This window comes from Apis laboriosa, unplaced genomic scaffold (genome assembly GCF_014066325.1).
Source record: "Apis laboriosa isolate Shangri-la unplaced genomic scaffold, ASM1406632v1 scaffold105_cov147, whole genome shotgun sequence".
Lineage (NCBI taxonomy): Eukaryota > Metazoa > Arthropoda > Insecta > Hymenoptera > Apidae > Apis > Apis laboriosa.
The window spans coordinates 741,260-762,173 of NW_025220714.1; the positions used below are offsets into that span (position 1 = coordinate 741,260).

The following is a 20,914-nucleotide window of genomic DNA, read 5'->3' on the forward strand; positions in this document are numbered from 1 at the left end:
ATCAAACATTTTATTCTTTATTTATTTATTCGTAAATTTGTTGGTAAATAATTTAAAAATTATACTTTATATTTTGAAAATAGACTTAAAAATTTTCCCGCAAATTACAAAATGTTTAGATATATCTTCATAGATGGCAGTAGTAATATACATCAGTTTCAAAAGAGTTTCCTTACTATTCAGAACGTATTCGCCATGTTCTGTTTACAGTACTGTAGTCGCGTCCATCATCGTCGCTAGGTACGCTTATTTCCTCGCTCTTCCGTTCAGTATTATTATGTCTCGCACGATTCATTGGTGATGTTCGAAGGCGTGGTGCATTCGCGTATTTTCGAAAGCTACTTCGCGTGACGATTGATCTCGGAAGTGGCGGTCGACAAACGATACGCAACAATGATTCCGCGTTACGCGATCTATGTTTTTTCGGTGGCCGTGTTCAGTGTCAATGCTCTTCACACGAAAGATCCGTTGGCTCATCACGGAAGATGCGAACCGATCACCATCAATTTATGCATGAATATACCATATAACGAGACGATTATGCCAAATTTAATGAACCATCAAAAACAAGAAGATGCCGGCCAAGAAGTACATCAATTCGCGCCTTTGGTTAAAATGAAATGTAGCCCTGATCTTCGATTCTTTTTATGCACGGTTTACGCGCCTGTATGCACCATTATCGATAGAGCTATACCTCCGTGTAGATCGTTATGCGAAAGTGCTCGTGCAGGATGCGAACGCTTAATGAATAGTTTCGGTTTCGCTTGGCCAGACAATCTCGATTGTTCCAAGTTACCTGAAAACGGTGGCCCTGAACTATGCGTAGGTCATAATGAAACTACACCACCGGAACCGTCGCCACCGGTATATACACCACCACGTATGCCAGTAGCTGAATTTCAACCATCCTGGACCGGAGGACCAAAAACTTACGGTAGTGGATTTATGCTTGGTGCAAGGGACTTTGGTTTTGTATGCCCGATGCAATTCAAAGTCCCGCATGAACTCGGTTATTCGCTGAAGGTTGGCGATAAAGTTGAGCTTAATTGCGGCGCACCTTGCGACGGAATGTTTTTTACCGAGAGAGAAAGACGATTTTCAAGAATTTGGGTTGGTACGTGGGCATCCGTTTGTGCGGCTTCTTGTTTTTTCACCTTTCTGACGTTTCTCATTGACACAGATCGGTTCAGGTAAAAAAAAGTTGATTGTTTCATACTAATACATATAGTAATAATAGTAGACCTATTAGGATGTAGGATGCATAATGTAGGATGATCAGAAAAAGTTATACATTATTAATTAATATCATACTTTTAATTTTAATTAAAATAGTAATAATTAGATTCAGTAATTAGAAACGTATACTTAATTTAAAATTATGAATTTAAATTATTGTACATGAATAATTATAAATTCTATTTCTTTTTATAAAACATATTGTAATAGATTTTGTTATAACATTTAAAAACAGAAAATACATATATATATATATTTATAAATTATTATAATATATTATATTATATTTAGGTATCCTGAAAGACCAATCATCTTTTTGTCAGTATGTTATCTTATGGTAGCATTGGCATATGTGATTGGTTGGGCAGCTGGCAATTCTATTGCATGCAGAGAACCTTTTCCACCTCCTTTAGATATGAGAATTCAAATGGCATCAACCATAACACAAGGTACCAAGCATGAATTATGCACGGTACTTTTTATGGTACTTTATTTTTTTGGAATGGCATCCAGTATATGGTGGGTTATCTTGACATTGACATGGTTCCTAGCAGCTGGATTAAAATGGGGTCATGAAGCAATAGAAGCTAATTCACAGTATTTTCATTTAGCTGCTTGGGCTGCTCCAGCAATAAAAACAGTTACTATTCTTGCAATGGGAAAGGTAGAGGGTAAGTCATTTAAACATGAACACAAAAATTATATAATATAATTTATATATTTTTGATTAATAATTAATAAATCATATTATTTTTGTAGGAGACATATTGTCTGGTGTTTGTTACGTGGGTCTTTGGAATGTTGAAGCTCTACGTGGATTTGTTTTGGCACCATTGTGTGTCTATCTAATACTTGGAACTGCCTTCTTATTGGCTGGATTTGTTTCTCTTTTCCGTATACGTACTGTTATGAAACATGATGGTACAAAGACTGATAAATTAGAAAAGTTAATGATACGTATTGGCATATTTTCTGTGTTATACATAGTTCCTGCATTGATTGTCATTGCCTGCTTATTTTATGAGCAAGCCTATTTTGATCAATGGATGTTGACATGGAATATGGAGATGTGTTCAAGACCTGGACCGCAATCTTTATATTCAATGCCGTGTCCCGTTGGAGAGCGTACTCGCGATGTTGGAAGACGTCCAGAATTTGAGGTTTTCATGATAAAATATTTAATGGCTATGATTGTTGGTATAACAAGTAGTTTTTGGGTATGGTCAAGTAAAACATTGACTAGTTGGCGACAGTTTTTTAATCACATACAAGGACGTCGTGCTGAGGCGTATGTTTAAAAATTCAACTAATTATATGCTCTAAAAACGAAAAAATTTTGCCTTTTTGAACTGCCATATCGAATTACTGAATGTCACGCTCAAAGAATACTCAAATACTGAAAGCATGTATTTTATTGCATTTGATAAAATATCTCAATTCATATATAATGTTACTAAACTTAATTTATCGGAAAGAGATTTGAGTAACGAAATATGCATTTTAGTATTATTTTTATATCTTATCAGTGCATTATAAAGAGTAACAAAGATATACAAATGTACTGTGCCAAAATATTTTTTTATTAAAATGATTTATATGTTTGTTTAAGCTATTTGTGAATCTTTCTGTTGTATTTTTATAAGAGTTGTAGAAGAACTGTATAAAATGTTAAAACTAATCATTGATTAGTTTGCAAGTATTATTAGACAATTTTTGCATCATATTTAAGTAATAATTTCTTCTTCTTTTCATTAATAGAAATCATAACTCATTATGATACAATAGCTCATCATTTTAAGTTATAAATGCTCAAACTATTTACAAAAATGTGTTCAATGTTTATAAATATTCTACTTTTCTACTATGCACAAAAAATAATCATGTCTCATTGTTTCAATCTTTTTATCTCGGGTTTGATCATTAATAAATTGAAAACAATTACGCTTACTAATCTCGCGAACAATTTTTATATTCTTACAAAACAGCTTTAGAAATATTTTACAATATTCAATTATAAGACTCCAAAAATATTTAAACATTTTTTTTTTCTACTTCATTTAAGAATTTTATTAAAAATGTTTTTAATGATATTTTCTTTTCTTAATGCATTTACAAATATCTTGCCTTTATAGAATAAAGTTGGGGCAAGTATATCTTTGAAAGATATAAAATAAAATTATAAGACGTGTGTATTACTCTAGGTTAACTGAATTGTATATATATATTTACATACGTTAATTTTACTATGTACTATAATATATTTTTTAAAAGTTATGTACATATACATGTTTGCCAAGTAATTGGCATTTTCGTATGTTTCCTATACGTAATCAAATGTCGAAAGGCTCGATAAATGGGAGTCGACTCGAAAATTCTCGGTAAAAATTTGCGTACCGAGCGCAATCATTGTTCCAATATAACTGATCAATTCGTCCATTGAAACTGCCGAGCTTTTGTGTATGTCATATGTATTTACGGCGATTAATCAAAGAAAAACTTACTAGTAAAACTATTGTAATTACAGCCGTACTTACATTATCGTAGATGCGCTAAATATCATACATGAAATATACGTGACGTTGTGTAAAGTAATTACAACTTATTATATTCTTTATATATAATAAATTCGAATATATACATAAAAATAAATGATTTATATGTGTATATAAGTTTATTTCATCAAATAATTTATACAATTTTTATAAATTATAAAGATTACAAAGCGTATAGCAATTATAATCATGCACTTAAGTATTATTCTTATGTACTTAATTTTATTTGCTTTGGAGATTTAAGAATTCCAAGTTTTCTTAATCGTTTTACAAGAAATGGTGTTACACCTAATGTTATCGAAAGTCGAATGGGCGCTAGTAACTTATGAATACCGTATGCAACCAAAAAAGTTGATGAATTACCAAGGATACTTTCTATTTGTTCATTCTCTAATTTGAAAATGCTTTGAATTACAGGTTTTAAATCTATTCCTCTGAAATCAATATTTTTATAATCAATATTTGAAATCATTTTAATACGATTAATGTATAAGTTTGTTTTTTTCATATATTTTTGTAAAGTATATTTAACTTTTAATTTGTTTTTAGAAAAAAATTAAATAACATTCAAAAATATTAAGATTTTATAAGAACATCGAAGAAAAAAAAATTGCAAAAACAAACCTAATTACTGCTGCGTAACAAGCACCCAAAGATACTAGAGAAATTCCTATATGAAATATGGTAATAGTAATTCCATAATCTTTTGCTATAATTCTTAATCTTTCTTTCTTGCTCAACAATTTTTTTTCTTCAATCTCCTGTTGTTGTTGTTTATCATTAGATTTTGATAAATTATTTAACGACGTATTTGTTGAATATCCCATACTATAGATATATTTTGAATTGTACATTGCTTGGAAAAGTTTATTCACTGTGACATGACTCATTAGACCTAAGTAAAAAATTACAATTTTCAGACAATATTTTTTTGATAAATACTTTCTCATAAGTACAACTTTAATTGATTTTTCATTATATATCAATTCATGAATATATTATGTACAAACAACCATTGTAAATTATATAGAAGTAACAAATACATTTTTAAAATATTTTATTTTCGTTTTATAACACTTGCAAATGAATCTTAAAGAATGCACAATTACGAATATTATTAAAATGTTTAATTTATAAAGTCAATTAATAAATCCATAAAAAATTCTTATTTCCAAAATTTGATTTTAACTTAAATCAGCATATACATTGACAATAAATACAATATACATGATAACATACAAAGAATATAATAAAAAGTTATTATTTTTATTCTTCTTTCAATAAATTTCTAATATAATTGATATTATAGAATAATTGTTTTCAATTTTTTGAAATATCTTAATTAAATTTTTTATATAATTTTTGTTTATTTCAATCACAGAAATATATAATCAATTTTTGATTACTCTTCTTATAAAAGAATTAGAACATCTATTTGGTAAGTAATCAATGTCAAAAAGTAAGTAAAAAAGAGTTCGCGAATAAAAAAATATTTTTTTTATATATAATTCGCATATATTAATGTTGTAATTTTGATGTGGAAACTATAAATAATCGATCGAATACCTGTTTCATCAAAATTTTTACTAACCGCTTTTATTCAGTTTCAATTCTAAACGACTGCTTCTATAATGCGATTTTTGCATATCTTCGGCGATAAATTTTCCATCTCTGGCCCATTGACCACCTGGCATATTCAAATGTGTCGATTTTCCATTGGAGGAAAATGGTTTCGGTACATTGCTTTGCATCGTGCCATTTAAACTGACCGCTCCAAAACAATCATATGAATCTATATGCGTGTCATTACAGTTTTCCAAATTACTCAAATGTTCTTTCGGTTTTATTAATTGTTCCAAGGAAAATGATGTGCAATCATTCTTGCTATATAGTAATATCGGTGCGGCAATATCTCGTGTTCTTTCAGGAGTAAATCGGCCAGTCTCATTTGCAAATATTTCAGAGATATTTGTAGGAAGCGGTAGAGTGGGCGGGTCAGGATAACGACGGACACTTGTAATATGAAGATTTTTCATACGATGCGCAGTTGCGTATCGTGTGTATTGTATTTCACCTAATGGCGTACGTGCTGAAAAAAATAAAAAAAAAAAAGAATTTAATGAATTTTATGAATTATTTCAGAAATATGTAAAAAATTTCTACAAAGATTTAAAATATTTTCTTAATTTTTAATGTTAAAATACGCAAAATACTTTAAGAAATGTATTGTTAACTATATATAATTATTAAAATGAAATAATCATTATGAAAATATTCAATATCTTTGAGAAATAGTATAAAGTTAATAAATAAATATGATATAATTTTTCCTAAAATATAACTTATATTTTTTTATAATTAAAATTATTTATAAATTTAAATATACTAAAGATAAAATAGATATGGTAATTTGTTTGTTGATACAAATATAATTTAATTATTTAATTTCATTAATTAATAATAAAAATAAGTTATAAATTTCATACCTGTATACGAGATTTGTGATAAAGTTGTTAATACATTAGGTGAATTGCTGATTCGTAATAGCGCCATCTTAAATTCTTCAAAGCATTCTTATGAGCAATAGTTTTGTTGATATATTACATTACATATAAATGATATATTATATTACATATAAAATATATATTATATAAAATAAATACCTTTTCAAATATAAAAAGTAATGTTACAGCACAATTTCAAAGAAACAGATTAACCTTTAAGTACAATTCCTACAACTCATTATATATATATAATTTTTGAATACATATTAATCTGTTAAGATCAACAATGTAATAATGTAAAAATATCATACAAACCGGTTAGATCTTATATATATACAAGATCTTTATATATATAAAACATATTATAAACTATTGATACATACTTACAATAAGTATTTTGAACAGGCATAAACTACGTATAAAATAGATTTGACATTCAATATCATATTACCTGGTGAGAAATCCAATTTTATAATAATAATAATATAGTAATGACTTGTATTTGAATTTTTTTCAAATAATGAATAACGAATAAATTTTTCGGATAAAGGAGAAAGATTAGTATTTAATATCCATTAGTATTTAAATATATATAATATATAAAGAATTATATAATATAATAAAGAAAAATAGAAACAATATAAAAAATTCGGGAATCAGCATTATCTCTAAAATATCTCGAATAAAATACAAATATAGAGAAAATAAATAATAGAAAAAGAATTGATTACTAACGTCATCTTTGTTAAAAATATTTCTTTAAAAAATCATTTTTTTAAAAACAATTAAAAGATGGCGATAATTCATAAATCTCACTCTTATTTTATTTTTGGAAAAATATTTTTTGCATTCAAAAGAACATTGATGGCCAATTCTCATCTTATCTTTATTCTTCTTCTATTACCAAATTATATTTTCTTAATATAAAATTCAAATATTTAAATTTATATCGAAATTTATATAAGAAGAATATAATTTGACGGAAGGCACGCAAAATTTTTTATAAAATTTAATATACTTACCTGTGAAATATTTACATTTTGTATATTTATAGTTGCCATCTTTTTTCAGCTTTGAATCATTTTTTCAACAATTTCTTGATTCATAACATCATATATGAGAATTGTAACGAAGTCTCATATCCAAAATACATTGACTCAAAAATATATTGAATGTCCCGTTTATAATATCAAATATGCAATTATATGTGTAATTATAATTTAAAATTTATATTTTATTTATGAATAGTATGAAAAATTTTTATAACCAATTATAAGCAGCATAATATAGAAATGCATCTTAATACTGTGGATATTATAAAGAGGGCAAAAATTAATTCCATGTATTATATATATTTTTGATAACAAAATTTGTTAATATATCGAAAAAAGAACATTTTTATCAGCCCTCATATGTTTGCATTTAATACGATAAAAATAATTAATTATTTTTATTAAAAAAAAAAAAAAAAAAAAAGATAAATCATGAATGAATTTCGTAACGAATACTTAAGAATTATTAAATAGGCGACAATATGAGTATTATTGCATAAAAAGTAATGTAGAAAACATGGTAATAATGTATCACACAAGATTCGAATAAATTACGAATTGTATTATTTTTACGTATTATATTATTTTTTACCTCTCGAATGATGAAGTCCAGCTTCTAAACTTCTAAATGACAGACTTATAATGATAAACGCTTTAATGTTTGTCGTTTTCTTTTTTTCATTGTATTCGATAAATCATGTAAGCAATAAATCATCCCCATTATGAATCTCACGTATAAATTAAACGTCACACATTTTTAACGGGTTTCAAAAATGACGCGTCGAGCCGTGCTGAATTTTTTTAATCATAGTTATTATTATCGTTAATATCCATATAATTATCAATAACTACAGTAAAACACAAAACAAAAATGGTGATATCTGTACATTTCTTTCTCTTAAGTAGGTAGTAACATAAACATTTTTTGTATACCAGTAGCCTATAATAGGAAGAAACTAAATCATAATATTCACAGATATTTTACAAGATAGATAAGACACGATATAGACACACACGTCGCGGAAAATTGAATTTTTTATACATATAAAACTATTTTAAATGGAGCAGAAAAAGAGCAGAAAAATATCGAAGAAAAAAAAGATATAAGATAGATATAGAGGGAGAGGAATGAAAAAAACAAAAAAAATGGTACAAGATAATTAATAAAAATGAACGAAATAAACCGCAACGTGAACATCTTATTCGCATCCTATTATGTATACTTAATCGTAGCTGTAATATATATGCTTTTTCTTTAAACGCATCGTCGCTCGCTCACTTATACTTCTACACTGTACATATGCACAACGCATCTTTTACACTGTACATGCACACGCTCCACGAGTATCCGCGTTACCTTAAATTAATCGCGATTCTTAGGGATTGTCAGAACATTGCGTATGATTTGGACAATATATATTGTTCGCATTACGAGTACTAAAAATAATCTGATTACAACCGAAGATGTATTTACTAAATATAATACAATATCAATATACAATTCAGGTCATATATATCATTTTGATATTCAATAGAAAAAAAATGAATAATTAAAATTTAATTAATAATTACAGAGCTTTGTATATTATACAAATTAGAAGGAAAAACTGTGCATAACAATATTCGTTTAATCGATTTAAAATAATCGATGTTTCGAATCAATTGAACATGGTCGCAAGAAATAATATATGTTTTGACCATCCCTAATACTTTTATAAGGTTATTCTCTAGAGGCATGCGCTCTATGCGCAGCAGCAATAATATCGTAAATAGGTAAGTTTCTTTATATTACTTAATGTTTTTTTTTTTTTTTTTCATCCACGGCTCCGTGTGATATAATATAACTTCTGGTCTATACACGTAAGCGCATTATTATCCTCGATACGATTGCTAAAGAGTCTATGACACATCGCGCAGAAGGCGATAAAGGATAAGAGAAATGGGGATGGAAGTGTACAGAATGGGGCAACGTCAATGGTCAATGAGATCGGTCATACTGTATCCTATTCGTCCAATATGACATACTTTTGAGCCCCTTTCTTTTTTTTTTTTTTTTTTTTTTTTTTTTTNTTTTTTTTTTTTTTTTTTTTTTTTTTTTTTTTTAATATGTTGATTGGTACGTTCTAACTAGCCTGATGTAATAACGTTAATAATAATTGATAGCAGCGATATAGTAGTAGTAGAATAGTGATAATAATAATAGTAGTAATAGTGATGATAATAGTATAATAGTAATAGTAGTAGTAGCAGTAGTGGTAGTAATAATTAATAATAAGTAATAATAACACAATAATGACAATAATAGTAATAATGATAATATAATAATAATGATAGCCATACTAGTGATGATGATGACAGCAATAATGATGATAATGATGATGATGATGATGATGATGATGATGATGATGATGATGATGATGATGATAATAATAATAATAATAATAATAATAATAATAATAATAATAATAATAATAAAATGAATAATAATTATAATAGTAATAAAGAATCAAAATAAGAATATTAAAAATTTGTTTATAATGTACATAGTGCTAAGATGATAATAATGATAATAATATGTTACATCCTGCTATGGGAAATTATATTACACTAGGATAAACACTATTTTAGGTAGTCCTTTTGCATGTTTTTTCACTAGAAGTCTAGATCATAACTTTACTTTCTAGTTCGATACGAGCAGCAGCAGCAACAGCGGCAGCAGCAACTATTGTTACAGGTAATATAATACATAGGTATTTATATAGAGCAATATTATACAAAAAACACATCACATACCGCGTGGACCAGACTCGGTCACCATTTTATGTTTTACTTTTTTTGTTTTCTTCGTCTTTACGCAGATATATATCGTTAAATAATTAAAATCACAGTAGTTATGCCCTCGCTGGCTCGCTTATAATTTATACAGTATCATTAATATCTAAGCCTTACTTAAAATAGCTCGTGTATTATAGTGGTAGGGTACGTTAGTTTTTTTTTTTTTTTAATCTTCTTCTGCTATTCTCTTACTTATGAAATCGACTGTCCATCTAGAGTAACGGTAGATATTATTTTACTGTTTTCCTAGAGGAGGGACGAGTTTTGTGAGTTTTCTGTTCCTTTTTTTTTTTTTTTTTTTTTTTCCCCTTAAATCTTTTCTTTTCACAGTGAGGACATCGCGTGGTTTTTTATCAATCGAAGGTCTTCACTAAGGACTGGGGTTGTGCCTGACCCGCTTGTCAGAAAGACCAAGAGTGATGTCGGTCGATCTCACAAACGTCATCAGTGATGAGCGAACTGAGAGTCATTCCATATCAGGAATGGAACTCATCATCGCAAATTAAACTGCAGAAGAAAGACACGCTCGGTGATGTTGATACATTGACCGTGCTAGCCTCTCTACGTTACACAACCCCGTACCTACGTTTTAGGCCTACGATCTAGAAGGTCGGCACGATTCGCAAAAGAATCCGTTTGATTGTCACTGATATAACTCCAAAGAAGAAATCTTTCATTCTCTCGGAAATATTCTCATCGTTTGTTGTACGATACTGCACTTCGTCGGGAGGACACTCCAGGCTTCATGCCACGTGCAAAGTGTCCTATAAGTGCGTGAAGGTGAGAAATATAGATAGATTGTAATCCAATAGACCACTGGTTGGCCTCAAACGGTGGCAATAACGATGAGCAAATGAGCGATCTTTGCAACACGATGCAGCAAATCCGGCGCGATTCGCGCCAAGCTCTCGTTTGCGAAGTCACACGATGGGAAAATATGAACTACATATGCAGGCTGTAAACAAAATTAATTACATATTTATTTTTGTGAGACATTTTTTTTTTATATTATTGGATTATATTATATTATAATTATCTATAATTATTTATTGAAATAATTCCATAGATACTATCGAATTACTATTAATAAGTAATTCGAGAGAAATATATTAATGTTATAATACAGATATATATCTTTACATACTTGTTGTGATCCTGGTGCAGCGATGTTAACAATTCCAGCAGCTTGTTTTTGCTGTAGATACATTATAAATCCGGTTTGGAGATTCTTGCTTTGTTGTAGTACGTCTACCTCATCTCGACCACAAGGAAGTGCGAGGAGCATACAGTGTTCATTATCCATCTGAAACAATAAAAAATAATAAATTAGCTAGAAACAAATATTAACAATATCATATTATCATTTATTTTTTAATTTTTGCTTTAAGATTATTTTAACTTTAATTTTAACTTTTTTTAAAATATTATTAGATACGTGTAAAAATAATATTTTATAATATATCACACAATTTAAAATTTAAATTAAAATTAAAATTTTCGAATATATACCTGCATCTTTCTCGCTACTCCTTCGACCTGAGTTTGTTCCAATCTCATTCTCTGAGCGATTCTCAATGGTGGAGTGGAGCCATCGCTATTACACGGTAGACTGTCCCTTGCCACATTGGGATTACCAAAAACGAAATGCATTTGTACTGCTGCTTGGTCGTTTTTAAGAGCCAATAGTCCTTGCCACATAACTGGATAACGTTGCAATAACATTTGAAACGAGTCTGCTTGTGGTGGCACTTGAGAAGCATGAGGTGGAGTAACTACTTGGTGCTTTCTAGGCCTATCTGGTGTAATTGCTCTATCACTTGGCGCTTCACTGGCGGCGATAGGATATTGAGAACGCAAATGCGCCGGTGGAGGCTCGTAAAAACCACCTCTGGCAGCTGCTGGCGCACCAGTTAAAGATGGATTACTTCCAGCATTATATTGCGGTGGTGGTGGTGGTAATCTCACTGTTCCATGCATCATATACACTTGAGCTACTTGAGGACTATCAGTAGTCCGATCTTGAGGTGTTCTTGCGCTACGTCTCAATTCTAATGGTGGACTGTGACTATCCTCTATGCCTGTTTCAAGTTTAGGATCTAATGGTAAATGAGGAGATCGAGTTTCTTGAATATGATATATCCGTGGAGCTGTTAATGCCTCTTGTTGTGCACGTAGGTACTGATATTGCAGCATTTGCGGATGCATATAATGAGGTGGTATCTCTGCTCCTCTTGCTAGACCTCCAAAATGGTTTACAACGTCACCCTAGATACGAGAATATTGTGGATAAAGTCATTTTACACAGTATTCGAAAAATTTTTTTTTTTTTTTGGTTTGGTAAAAACATCTTTTACAAACATTTTTATATTGATGTATTTTAATAAAACTACAATAAAGTTAGCGTAGTAAGTACCTGAGAAGCATTAGTATGATGATGGGCAGGTGGAGGCAATGGAGGACTCTGGGATCGATGTGGGGGGACAAGTCCATATTGGCCCCCTGGTGATGGAGTAGCACCCGCACTTCCATGCTAGCCAAAACCAAGCCAAGTTAGTTATTTTGTTGACATTTTTAATATATATATATATAGTTACACACAATCCGTTTTTTTTTTATTATTATGACACTTGACTATGATGAAGTCAAATTAATTTAAGTCAAAATTAAAATAAGCATGGATCACAAATAAACAATATATATAATTGTAATACTTTTATATATGATTTAAAATAATAATAAATATAACAAATTATGATTATTAATTGCTTACCAATGGTCCTTCATAAGTTGATATTGGTACCCCTCGAGCTTGAGGACTCGCAGTTGGAACCATAATACAGCCAGACATTGATACTTCTACTTTTGGTGGTTCCATTGTTCCCGTTACCTACAATCAAAATAGAAATTAAGTTTTTTTCTCTTAACTTTGTCAATCTATTTTCTCAAATCAATTATATTATATTATATAAATATAAATAAATATATATATATATATATATTATATATTATATATATTATATTATATGTAAAAAAAAAAACAAAAAACTCTTACTGATGGTTTTGGTGCTGGAGGTCGCGAACAGCTCACATTAGCGGGTTGTGGATTCATCATATGAGGTTGAGTAGGTGGACTGGCTACTGCACCTGTGACCATTGGTGGCACCACTGCCTGCAGCAAATGTGCTTTTGGATTCAGAGGATGTGGCTGGCCATTAATAGCCTTTAATGCTGTTGGTTGGGAAACAGGTTGATGGATTCTTGGGGTAGGTGTTGTAGTTACATTAGCTGGATGAACGTTCATAGGTAATTTTTGAGAAGGAAGATTCACTATCGCGGATGTTTGTTGTTTGGCCGCTTGCAAAAGATGCTGTTTCGGATTCGGTGGAACACCAGTATTATTGAGAACTGGTGACATAGGCTGCCCTTGGCTTTTTCCATTCGCTGCGCTAATTTGTGGTGTTTGTTTACTGCGTGGGCTCAAACTCGGCGAGACCACTCTGTTACTGGACACTTGTAGGTGTAGACCTTGCATCGGTTGAGTGGATTTTACGATGTTTTGCACAACCGATTGGCTAGGCACGCTAGGAGTTGCTGGTTTCGTGATCACCACTTGTTGTTGCACTGGTGTAGCTAATTTACTAGCATTTAATACATGAGCCTTGAGGCTCGTAGGCTTCGATTGAGTTGAGCAAGTAGGTGTCGTTGGCATCGCCACCGTTGTTGTAGCCACAGAAGTAACGGTGGTGGAAGTTGTCGCTGATTGAATTATACTGACCGTAGAGGTTACTTGAACTACCGGAGATTGTGGTTTCGTTATAACGCTGGTCTGTGGTTGAATCTGTTGATTTTGGCCCGGTTCTTGAATTTGTTCTTTTTTCGGTTCTTCGGAAATACTTAGATTTTCCGGTTGAGGTGGTTTCGGTCTTAACACTCCACTCGTGTTAAGAACAGCATTTGCCATCATTACTGGAGCAGTTCTGGACTCGCACGCATTTCTGTTTACGGATTGCGTCTGTCCAGAGGTCGTAGAAACTGGAATGTATTGACCTTCCTCCGACTCCCTCATCGGTATCAACATTCCAGTCACCGGATCTATCAGCGTCATTGGTTCATGAGAAACTGGTTTCTGTGTTGGTTCTGATACAGGTTGACTGGCCTCTTCCGCTTTTGGAGTTTCATCCGGAGTTGGAACACTCTCTTCTTTGTTTTGAAGGTCTTGAGGTATGGATGGTGTTTCCTTCATTTTCATCAATTCGCGATACTCTTCGTCGTCATCGTTCTCGGATGTTCTTCGCGCAGATTTACCGCGCATGCTTCTCGGCGACTTTCTAGGTTCGGTCAATTGCATCGTGGTCTGTACGCGAGGCGAATTGTTGTGCCTGGTGCTTCGTCTGGTAGCGTGAACATTGCCAGATCCTCCCAGTACATTCTTGTTCACCGCGGAACCACGAACGACATCTTCGATCACATCGTCGATCGTGTTTCTAATTCCATCTCTCTCGGCCAATCTCCTCGACTTTCTCGTGTTCGCCGCTGGAGGGACAAACTCTTCTGGCGGTACTTCTTTCACTGCGGCAATAGGTGTCGCTGGTTGCGCATTGGGACCGGATAGATTCGGTACTGGAGACTTGATCGTGAGAATCAATCGTGGCCGTCCGGCATTGTCCTCCTCACTGTCGTCGTGAAACTCGTAAACGTCAGCTGGCAATTTGTTCTTCTCCACGTGATGTTTGCTTCCTCTAGGAGTTCTCGCTCCCCGTTTATGCACTACAGTAGCAGTATTTCTACTGCTTCGCCTGGTGGTTACTCCACCTCGGCTACCGCCACGTCTGCTCTTTGTCCTACCACGACGACTCTTGGTCGATTCACTTTCACACGTTTCTACACCCTCATCCTGATCATCGTTTGCTGCAAAGTTCTTCTTGTTCTCGGTCTCCGTTACCTCGGCGTTGAACCATTCCGATTCGTTGGATTTCGGTTGCTCCTGCGTCTCGTTACTGGTGTTTTGATCATGTTGCGTTTCGTCACCGTCATTGCCCTCGCCATCGCACAACGCGTCTACTTTCTTTATTACGCTCTCGATATTCACTTCTTTGGCCGACCAATAATCACTATCCTCTTTACTATCCGTTGGATCCTCTTTAGACACGTCGATGGCAAGTGGATCTGTGCTCGGTTCTTTCAACGGATCCTCCGCCGATTCCTCGTCCATATCCGCTTCTTCGTTCTCTTTCACAGCCTCCTCTTCCTTGATCTCGTTGTTCGCGGATTCTGACTTAACCGAAGAGGGCTCGATTTCCATTTTGGGAACAAGATTGTTATCGTTAGATTCACATTTCGGCGTACATAATAATTTTTCCGATTTGACAAGATCCTGTGACTCTACCTTGGTAAGATTATTCACGTCCACGTTGGTACAGATTGGTTGATTCAACGGACGTTCCGATTCTTCGCTGCGTGATTCCTCTTTCATCGTGGTGTCTTCTCGTTTCGAAATTTCGGGCGGTTCTTCTTTTATAATGTCCATCGGTTGTGTAGGTTGTATGGGCGGAGTAAGTTGCATGGGCTGCGCCGTTTGCGCCATCTGCGCGTCATCCACCTCCAACTCTTGGTCCGACGATAGACGCGATTCCACGCACTCGGTCGTCGTTTGCTCGTTGTTGATCGGTGGCGACGATACCGTGGATACCGTCGATGGTACAGTTCTAGCGATAATGGCTTGCGACACCGTGGATACTAATGGTATATGAGGCTTCGACAACTGACTGCTCTGCATTATCGGCGAGTGCCTCTTGCTCGTGCTAAGAGGTAGCGACGCCTGCGCAATGATGCACTTCTCTTCGGATACGGAAACAGGTACCGTGGACGCGATCTGCTGCGAAACTATAGGTACAACCGTCTTGATCAACGGTTGATTGGCCGAAGACACGGTGGATGCACCGATAGTATGCACCACAGACTTGTGGACTAGGTGAGATTGTCCATGACTGACTATCACAGGGCTCGGCGTTGAGGAGCGTGGCACATGAGTAGTTAAAAGTTGAAGGCTCGAAATTTCTTGCTTCTGTCTCGGGGACAACAAATTACCATCCGTCGTTATGGCGCCTGAAATTTGTTTCTGATTTCTGGACGACAAGGTGCAAGTGTCCGAGATGCTGGTCGGTTTGCCGAACACTGGGCTCGACGTACTGGCGTTTATCTCGATCTTCGCCGTCTCGGGAATATACGTGGGCGGTTGATTCGGCGATGGAACTTTAGGTGAGGTGGAAGCCTTGTTCGTGGGCTCTGGAATAACAGCTGGCGATAATTTCGGTTCCTCGAGTCGCTGGGGAGGCTCGTTAGGATTTACCGGAAGTAACGTCTCAATCACGGATTTCCCACCCAGGGTGGAATCCCTCGAGCTTTTCACTTGTACACCCGGAGCCAACGGTGGTACAGGCATGTAAGGACGGTGTGGGATATTGAGCGTGAGAGGTGGCAAGCCTCCTCTCGGATGACTAGGCGCCAAAGCTCTCATTCCAGGAGCGTGCTGAATGACGGGTTGTTGGGTGGCAGCCGTGGAATAAATCTGTTGCGCGGGTGCTTCCGGTCTGTGCGCTGAAACGGGCACGCTTACAGCTATCCTGGCCGGTGGAGGAGACGGTTTACCGACGCTTGGTACGTGTGGGCTGAGCGCCGAGTTTCGAGACCATTGCCCGTTAGGTGACAACGGTTGCAGGATTCTCGGCGACAATTGCGACGGCACCAAAGGTGGCATTCTGGATGGAACTAGAGGTGGCAGAGGAGTTTGATTCGAGGAGGCTGATGTCGAAACGGCGGAGATGTTCTGCATTCGGGGAGAGGTTTGTCGCATGGGTACCATCTGGGATTGCGGCGAAACGGGCAGCTTCTGGTACAAGGATTGCACGCTGATCGGCGGTGGTCTAGGACTGACCGCGGCTATTCTAGGAGTTTCACTGGTAATCGGTACGCTGCACGGACCTAAGACTGGCTGTTTGTATTGAGGAGGTGGCGAGGTCGAAGCTCGACGCGCCTGCTGCGAGTTAATCCTCTCCGGACTGGCCGCGGTCACGTTTGTCTCCACGTTTTCCATCGCTTGCACGGTTTTCGTTATTTCTCGCGGCTTCTCGTTCAAGTTCCACGAATGCGCGATCACAGAGGTTGGCGGTGGACTCTGCGATTTCACGGGTATGGACGAGATTCGAGATTCGATGGCCTTCTCTGTCGTCGCCGCCAGGGAAGGCGCGATAGCGTTGATGGTTTTCGTGGGCGATTTGTAGAATGATGGAATGTCTGGCGTTTTAGGCGGTTGCGTCAAATCGAACGTCTCGTAGTTCGGGTCTTCTTCCGTGTCCGTGTCTATCTGCAGATCGTGCTCGCTTTGAGGAGTATCCGGTTTCATATCAGTTTCACCCTCTCCCGTCGAAGCGTTCAGACTTTCCACGGCCTGTTGCATCTCCTCGACATCCTCTTGAGGCGCCTCGGCCGTCGCTCCGACCGTGTCTTCAGCTTCCGCGTCTTCTTCCTCGCCCTCGTACGAGAAATCTTCCGTCGATCCTCCGAAAGTTTCCTCCAGCAAAGCAGCGACTGCGTCCTCCGTCTCTTCCTGAGAGATGGCCACTCGTGGCTTGTCCTCCGTTTGCGTGGGTGGCGTTGTCGATGCATTCACCTCCGCTTCCTCCCTACCGCCGCGCGACTGACAATTGCTCTCACGCTCCTCCGGTTCCGAGATACTCTTCACCGCGTTATCATGAATCGTTTCATCGATCTCGATACCGAACCCTGGTATAAATTTGTCCTTCTTCTTTTCCGTTTTTGTTGATTGAATACCACTTCCAACCACGGGAGGGGGCGTCATCGACGGCATCGTCGTCACGTTGGACACGACCTTCGGAATGGGACTCAGCAAGGTGTCCCTGGGCGTAGGTAAGGTAGGCGACATCGTTTTCGATACGAGAGGGCTACTGGCCCTCGGAGGGCTGGGATCAGCTCCCAAATAAGGCAATTCGCCGCTCTTCTCGTGATGATGGTGATGATGATGGTGATGATGATGGTAATCCTTCCGGCTGCGCTCTTCCTTCGACTTTTTTCTCTTCTTTTTCTTCTCTTTCACCTTCTCTGGAATAGCGGACGGCGTGGACGGTTCCACGCTGTCGTTATCGTCGGTGAACCGGAACACATCGTGGTCGTTGCTCTCCGTACAAGCCACGCCCGATTTCGGCGAGTTGGGCAGGCCCAGAAGCTTCGCCTCGATCTCACGCCCCGCCTCCGCCAAGTCCACGCTGTTCTCGTCCTCCGGTTGGTGGCGACGCTGCTTCTTCTCCGCCTTCCGCCTGGCTCGCTCCACGTCCAGCCCAGGGCTGTGGCCACCGTCGCTGTCCGAGGCGTACGCGTTGTTACCCAACCGATTGAAAAGAGCGTTGTTGGACGGGCCGTCGTCCACGTCGTCCGACAACGGGCCGAATATATCCTCCATTCGTTGCGAATCTCTAGCCTCCTGCCTGTTCAACCTCTTCCTCCTCGCTTTGGCTTTGTCGTCGCCGTTCCTGTCCCTCCTCTTGTCCTTCTTGTTCCGTTGTTTCTTGTCCGATCTTATCCTCTCCTCCGTGTTCTCGAGCGTAGTCGTAGCGGACGTCGCGGTCGTGGACACGTTGATGGACTCGGACGTGTGATTAGGTCGACAATCCGCGTTACCACTCGCCACGGTGTTCGACTTGTTCTTGTGCTCGACCACGGTTTCCGACGACTCGGTTTTCAGGCTGTTCTCCTCGTTCGATATCGAGTTCTTTTGCCGCTTTTGCTTCTTCTTGTGCGACTTTTTACGGGAGTCGCGCTCGTGATTGTTGACCACGATCGCCGGATGATTGCCACGGAAAGGAACGGGAACTCTTTCGTCGTCGTCCGACGTACGAGGCTCTTCCTTCACGTTCGAGTGAACGCTGTTCACTACCACGTTCGTCGTTTCGAGAGAATTGTGTTTCTCCTCCGTGTCGGCGAATCCGAGGTCGACGTCGCTCTCCAAGAACCTCTCGGTCTTCACCACCTTTCGAATCTTGTTGTTGAACGACTCCTCCTCCTCGCTGGTGTCCGAGTGAATTCGAGATCTGGAACTCTTCCTCGACAAAGACTTGGCCCTGGCCGAGTCGGATTCGGAGGTTGCCTCGTCCTCCGTCAAAGCCTTGCTCGACACCGAGTCGCCGTCCCACGAGGTGCTCTGCTTCTTCTCCTCCCTCCTCGCTCGACTCTGTTTCAACTGCGAGAACTTGTCCTTGAGTCGTACTTGCCGCTTCTCCTCCTCCAGTTTCTGCATGTTCTTTGTCGAGCGTGCCTTCACCTTGTCGTACATGCTGATGTAGGCAGGCTCGTCGTCAACTATGTCGAAAATCGAGTGTTTCTTCGGCTCGTCGCTGTCCGTGTCTGTGGTGGCGGATGGATGTCTGGCCACCTGGATGTCGTGAGTCGATAAAGGGCCATCGTCCACGTCGCTGTGCAGATTCATGGAAGACTGTTGTTGTTGTTGCTGTTGTTGTTGTTGCTGCTGCTGCTGCTGCTGCTGTTGCTGCTGCTGCATTTCTCGCGAATGATTCGTACTCTGCTCGCTCGGCGAGTTGGAATCATTGCGCTTCGAGATATCCAGTCTCGATAGGAACTCTTTATCCGACTCGTGAGACACCCTCGGGCTTCGTTCCCTCGACTCCTTCTCCGAACGATTCCTCTTGCTTCGTTGTTTCTCTTTACTGGTCTCTCGGTTGTTCTCCCGTTGATTCTCTCTGTTGTTCGCCTCGCCGCCACCACCGCCACCGCCTCCGCCACCGCCGCCGCCGCCGCCGCCGCCGCTACTACCACCGTGTTGTTGCTGCTCCCTGCTACTACTACTACTACTACCGTTGTCCTGGGATCCTTGGACGGATCCTGTGCTCTCCTTGCTGTCGCGGCTCTCCCTGCTCTCCCGGCTCGACCTGTGAGAATCGTTCCGGTGTTTGCGATCCTCCGATCTCCTGTTCGACTGCCTAGGCCGGTCTTTGCTGTCCCTCCTGTGCTCCGAGATCTTCATGCGTTTAGCGTCCTCCTCGGGTGGTCCATCCTGCGACGAGCACCGTCGCTTGATGGACACCGGAGCAGGGGATATTTGATTTTGCGATTGCGAGGCAGATTGATGAACGTGATTCTCGGTGGGTTGTCGCCTGCCGCTGCTGCTCTCCTCTTCCCGATTCCTCTTCTCCTTCTCCTTCTCCTCCCTGTCCCTTCTCTTCTCCCGCTCAGACTTCTCCTTCTCCCGCCTCTCTTGGTCCTCGCGCTCCCGCCTCTTCTCCCGTTCGTGCTTCTCCCGCTCCACCCTCTCCCTCTCCTCCTTCTCCCTCTTCTCCTTCTCCGCCCGTTCCCGTTCCTCTTTCTCCTTCCGCCGCTCCCTCTCCACCCGCTCCTTCTCCTTCTCCTCCCTCTCCCGCTTCCTCTCCCTCTCCACCCGCTCCTTCTCCTCCCGCCTTCTCTCCCGCTCCTCCTTCTCCCGCCTCTCCTGCTCCTCCCTCTCCTTCCTCGCCCTCTCCTTCTCCTGCTTCTCCTGCTTCTCCCGCGCCTCCCGCTCCTTCCTCTCCCGATCCTCCCGCTCCCGCCTCTCCCTCTCCTCCCTCTCCCTCCTCTCCCGCTCCACCCGCTCCTTCTCCCTTCTCTCCTTCTCCTTTGCCTCGCTCTCCTCCCTCTCCCTCCTCTCCCGCTCTCTCTCCTCCCTCTCCCG

At 38.2% G+C, this 20,914-nt stretch overlaps 3 protein-coding genes across 4 annotated transcripts in view; 1 reads left to right on the plus strand and 2 right to left on the minus strand.

Moving 5' to 3' along the window:
- The first annotated feature begins 131 nt into the window (after positions 1-131).
- Positions 132-2,840, plus strand: LOC122720706 (frizzled-2). The gene is made up of 3 exons (XM_043947590.1): positions 132-1,190; positions 1,528-1,907; positions 1,996-2,840. The coding sequence occupies exons 1-3, from the start codon at positions 394-396 to the stop codon at positions 2,532-2,534; spliced, it is 1,716 nt and encodes a 571-aa protein (XP_043803525.1). The 5' UTR covers positions 132-393; the 3' UTR covers positions 2,535-2,840.
- Positions 2,841-3,888: 1,048 nt separating this feature from the next.
- Positions 3,889-6,667, minus strand: LOC122720712. Of its 2 annotated transcripts, none has more exons than XM_043947604.1 (5): positions 6,452-6,667; positions 6,275-6,349; positions 5,380-5,877; positions 4,413-4,683; positions 3,889-4,222 (listed from the first exon to the last, which is right to left on the minus strand). In XM_043947604.1, exons 2-5 carry the CDS (start codon positions 6,339-6,341, stop codon positions 3,997-3,999), a joined length of 1,062 nt encoding a protein of 353 aa, XP_043803539.1. In that variant the 5' UTR covers positions 6,342-6,349; positions 6,452-6,667; the 3' UTR covers positions 3,889-3,996. The 2 variants fall into 2 exon arrangements, with proteins under 2 accessions (XP_043803539.1, XP_043803548.1); XM_043947613.1 differs by having other exon boundaries at positions 6,275-6,361.
- Positions 6,668-10,485: 3,818 nt separating this feature from the next.
- The window catches only part of LOC122710446 (protein split ends-like), an 82,088-nt gene continuing 71,659 nt past the window's right edge, over positions 10,486-20,914 (minus strand). The window contains 6 exon segments of the mRNA XM_043928310.1: positions 10,486-11,134; positions 11,324-11,482; positions 11,689-12,444; positions 12,593-12,709; positions 12,950-13,066; positions 13,232-20,851. Coding sequence (XP_043784245.1) covers positions 11,006-11,134; positions 11,324-11,482; positions 11,689-12,444; positions 12,593-12,709; positions 12,950-13,066; positions 13,232-20,851 — 8,898 coding nt within the window. The 3' untranslated portion in view covers positions 10,486-11,005.